This window comes from Triticum aestivum, chromosome 2D (assembly GCF_018294505.1).
Source record: "Triticum aestivum cultivar Chinese Spring chromosome 2D, IWGSC CS RefSeq v2.1, whole genome shotgun sequence".
NCBI classification, from domain to species: domain Eukaryota; kingdom Viridiplantae; phylum Streptophyta; class Magnoliopsida; order Poales; family Poaceae; genus Triticum; species Triticum aestivum.
Window position 1 is genome coordinate 571,296,673 of NC_057799.1, and position 5,044 is coordinate 571,301,716.

The 5,044-nt window shown below is 57.4% G+C and overlaps 1 protein-coding gene across 1 annotated transcript; it reads left to right on the forward strand.

Moving 5' to 3' along the window:
- The first annotated feature begins 285 nt into the window (after positions 1–285).
- LOC123050053 (desmethyl-deoxy-podophyllotoxin synthase-like) lies at positions 286–2,139 on the forward strand. Its single transcript, XM_044472898.1, has 2 exons — positions 286–1,258; positions 1,361–2,139. Exons 1-2 carry the CDS (start codon positions 317–319, stop codon positions 1,985–1,987), a joined length of 1,569 nt encoding a protein of 522 aa, XP_044328833.1. The 5' UTR covers positions 286–316; the 3' UTR covers positions 1,988–2,139.
- The last annotated feature ends 2,905 nt before the right edge of the window (positions 2,140–5,044 follow it).

A 5,044-nucleotide genomic window follows, 5' to 3' on the forward strand; every position in this document is an offset into this window, starting at 1 on the left:
GCATCTAACGGTCGTGAAGGCGGCTTATGTTTTCCTCAAATCAACCGGTTTACGCCTAGCACTCGTCTTGCGTGTAACTCTTTATACATTTAGCATTATTGATTGAATAATGCCAGCCGCATGCCTAACACCCGCTTAAGCCTCGGATGGACTCGATCGCTCTCTTGGGAGCGTGGGGCAGACATCTTCAACTGCAAGTGTGCGAGGATATACGGACAGGCACGAGGGCATGTATAAAATGTCTTTGGATCTGTTTCGGAAAACGTTGTGAAACTGCAAGTTGTCGAGCACGCACACTGCACAGCGCCACTGGGAAATGCCAGTTGACCTTGGAGTTGGAGCTACCACCAAAGGCATGGCGTCCTTGCAGCTTTACCAGCTCCTCCTCCCTCTCCTGGCCATCGTCGTCTCTCTCATATGCCTCAGCCGCGCGGCGCAACGGCGCCGGCGTCGCGAGGGCGCCCGCTTGCTGCCCCCGTCTCCGTGGGCCCTCCCGGTGATCGGCCACCTCCACCACCTCGCGGGCGATCTGCCGCACCGCGCCATGCGCGACCTGGCGCGACGCCACGGCCCGCTCCTGCTGCTCCGCCTCGGCGGCCTCCCCGTCGTGGTTGCCTCCTCCGCGGACGCCGCGCGCGAGGTCATGGTGGCGCGCGACGTCGACTTCGCCACGCGCCCCATCAGCCGCATGCTCCGACTGTCTATCCCCGACGGAACAGAGGGGATCGCCTTCGCGCCGTACGGCGACAAGTTGCGGCAGATCCGCAAGATCTGCAGCGTCGAGCTGTTCAGCGCCCGGCGCGTCCAGTCCTTCCGGACCGTGCGAGAGGAGGAGGCCGGCCGCCTGCTCCTGGCGGTGGCAGCGGCGGCGACGGCGTCTGACCCGGTGAACCTCAGCAACCGGCTGTCGGCGTACGCCGCCGACTCGTCGGTGCGCGCCATCATCGGGAGCAGGTTCAAGGACCGGGACACGTTCCTGATGATTCTACAGCGCGGGATCAAGCTGTTCGCCGGGATGAGCTTGCCGGACCTCTACCCGTCGTCCCGCCTCGCGATGCTTGTCAGCCGGGTGCCGGGCCAGATGAAGCGGTACCGCGAAGAACGGGACGCGTTCATGGACGCCGCCGTCCGCGAGCACCAAGAGAACAGAGCGGCCGACGACGACAAGGAGGGCTTGCTCGACGTGCTCCTGAGGATCCAGCGGGAAGGCCAGCTGCAGTTCCCCATGTCCATTGACAACATCAAGTCGGCCGTCGGGGTACGTAATGAAGCACCTCACTCATGGAATCCACACATCTACTTCCACAGTCCATGGAGAAAAGTCGTTCATGCATGTAATGTATCGTGCCGAATCGTACAGGACTTGTTCGCCGGGGGGAGCGACACGTCGGCAACGACCCTGGAATGGACCATGGCCGAGCTCGTGAAGAACCCCAAGGTGATGGGGAAGGCGCAAGACGAGGTCCGGCGAGCCCTCGCCGGACAACCCAAGGTAACAGAGGACTCCCTCGGCGGCCTGAACTACATGCACCTGGTGATCAAGGAGGTGCTCCGGCTGCACCCTCCGGCGCCGCTGCTGCTGCCGCGTGAGTGCATGAACGACTGCCGGGTCCTGGGCTTCGACGTGCCCAAGGGTACCATGGTGCTCGTCAATGCCTGGGCCATCAGCAGGGACCCCGCCCACTGGGACGCCGCGGAGGAGTTCATACCGGAGAGGTTCGAGCGCGGCGAGGTCGACTTCAAGGGGGCGGACATGGAGTATACGCCGTTCGGAGCGGGCCGGCGGATGTGCCCCGGGATGTCGTTCGGCTTGGCCAACGTGGAGCTCGCGCTCGCCGGGCTGCTGTACCATTTCGACTGGGAGCTGCCCGGCGGGGCGGAGGCCGAGGAGCTGGACGTGACCGAGAAGATGGGAGTCACCGTGCGGCTGCGCCGTGACCTTCTGCTTGTTCCGGTGGTCCGAGCGCCCTTACCACTAGACTATTAGCTCTAGCTAGCCAGGTTCGACATGGGGTACTATAGTAGCAAGTCACATGGGAGATGGCGTGAACTTTTCTTTTTCAGTTTGTGAACATGTTCTTATTTCACAGTTTATTTTAACACTTTAGGCTTCGTTTGGCAGCAAAGTTTTTTTTAAAGTTTTTTGACAATACCACGGTTTCTGGAAAAAAAAAACCATGATTTTGAATACTTGGATGCGTTTGGCTTCAGCAAAAACTAATGTTTTGTAAACCACATTATCCTAAAAACCACGTTTTTTTTGGAGTATCTGGAAAAGAGGTCGGGACCTGCTGGGGCCAAAGGAGAAGATGACGGCCAAGGTCGCCGAGGCGCTCATCCGACGTTTTGACGAGCCCCTCACCGACGAGGACATCGCCATCATCGCGAAGCTCACACGTCTCGACCCGGACGCGCTCCGCGTGGCGGGCAGGATGGCCGGACCTTAGGGCGGCGAGGAGACCGCAGCTTAGTGGATCGTGTTAGTTAACCATTGTCTTAGTCTCCGACGGCGGTCGGCCTTAAGCCGGCTAGAGTTAGGTTTTACCAATGTCAACTGTAATAGGCATAGTGGCATCGATCGGCGCCAGAACATCTTGGGGCGTATGGGTGGTTCTGCTGTGCCCATGGTAGCATGGATGTGTACTTCTTCGTTCTGTCTTCTTAGTAGAATTTCATGCTTGTCGGAGAAACACCTGTGGCCAGATGAGTAGCACACCAAACTTAGTCATGATGAACTGGAACGTGCATGGCATGAACTCGCCGGCAAAACGGGCTACCATCTGCCAGATCGCGAGCAGCCACCATGTATCCATGCTCTGCCTGCAGGAAACGAAGATAGAAAACTGGTCTTCGGCCATCGTTCGTGGGTTAGGTGGTAGCCGGCTGCAGGGCTGCGCCGTCCTCCCCGCCATTGCCACCAGCGGGGGCATTGCCATCCTATGGGATGCTAACGCTCTGGACATCCGCACGCACGCCGTAGGCGCGTACTCCATCACAGCAAAAGTAGTTTTCCCCTCCGGCGACCCCTCCTCCTCATTTTGGCTCACCACGGTCTATGGCCCCGTAGACGACACAATGCGGGAAGATTTCCTCTCCGAGCTAACCAGAGCAGCCCCTCCGATGTCTGAACCGTGGATCATCAACGACGACTTCAACACCATCTACGAGGCGAGAGACAAAAGCAACCTGAACCTCAATAGACGAATCATGGGCAGGTTTAGAGCAGCAATCGACAGAGCAGGGCTACGTGAGATAAAGTGCAAGAACAGGAAGTACACATGGACAAAAGCACCAAAACCCGACGATGGTCAGTATCGACAAGGTTTTCTGCAACCATGAGTGGGAAGCCAGGTTCCCGGAGTTCATGCTCATGGCCGCCTCTACATCGTGCTCGGACCACTGCCCTCTTGTGCTTGCGAGCGTGGCGGCCCCCCGGACACCGCCCCGTTTCCGCTTTGAAAATTTCTGGCCGCGTTTCCCGCGGTTCCAGGAGACGGTGACGGCGGCATGGAACAGGCCGGTAAACCACTCATGCCCTTGGGTTCGGATGGCGACTAAGCTACGGAGGAGTGCTGCTGACCTAAAAATTTGGGCCAACACCCTATTCAGCGATGCAAAACTTCAATTTCATCTGGCTTCAGAGGTGATCCTGCAGCTAGACATCACCCAGGAGAAGAGAGGGCTAATGCCGAGCGAATTTGCCCTGCGCAAGATGCTCAAACAGAGGATTGTGGGTTTGGCGGCAATCGAGCGGGCACGAAAGAGGCAAGCATCCAGGGTAACTTGGCTTCGAGCTGGAGACACCAAAACTGCTTTCTTTCAGGCGAAGATCAATGGCCGGCACCGTAAAAACTTCATTCACGCCCTGAGCTCGGGAGACGGAGGGAGCACGGTGACCACGCACGAAGACAAGGCAGATATGATCCATCAACACTTCACACAGCTGCTGGGTAGAGGGAGAGCGAGGGGCCAAACCATCAACTGGGACAGTCTGGAGCTTCCACAGATCCAAACTGATGGATTGGATAACCCTTTCTCTGAAGAAGAAGTGTGGGCGGCGATCAAGGCTTCACCAGCGGAGAAGCCGCCAGGGCCTGAAGGTTTCTCTGACACTTTCTGCCGGGCTTGCTGGGGCACAATCAAAACAGATGTCATGGCCGTGTTTGATCACTTCTACAGTCTCGCAAGGGGCAATTTCAGCGACCTCAACCCGCGATGATTTTTCTGCTGCCAAAGAAAGACAGAGCCACTACTGTCAGCGATTTCACACCCATCAGCCTCATCCACAGCATTGCAAAGCCGATCGCCAAAGTGATGTCCATGCGCCTGGCTACTGTCATTGATCAGATCATCTCGCCGGCTCAGACAACTTTTCAAAAGAAGAAATGCATCTAGGACAGCTATCTGTACGTGCAGAACACTTTCAAGGCGCTGCATTGCAGGAAGATCCCATCACTACTGCTCAAGCTGGACATTGCACAAGCCTTCGATAGTGTCTCCTGGGAGTACTTGCTCGAGCTACTGCAGCGGCTGGGCTTCAGTGCACGTTGGAGGGACTGGATCGCCGCTCTCCTGTCAACATCGTCGTCGAGCTGCTTGCTGAATGGAAACCCTGGCGCGACGATTTTGCATTGCTGCGGCCTGCGCTAGGGCGACCCACTCTCCCCCCTCCTATTCATCATTGCAATAGACCCACTTCACCGACTTTCTAGAGCAAGCGACGAGGGCGGGGATCATGCAGCCCCTTCCGAACGGCGCTGCGCGACTAAGGGTTAGTTTATACGCCGACGATGCCATCATTTTTGCAAACCCGAGCCGGGAGGAGGTAGATATACTGCTAGAGATCCTCAAACTCTTCGGGGATACCACCGAGCTATGCATCAACCAGCAGAAATGCTCAGCGATTCCGATCCGCTGCGCCGATGTTGATCTCGACCACGTGCTGCAAAATTTCGGCGGAGGACGAGCTGGCTTCCCTTTCAGATACCTCGGCCTCCCCGTTTCAACGACCAGAACCAGGCTAGTCCACCTGCAGTTCATACTG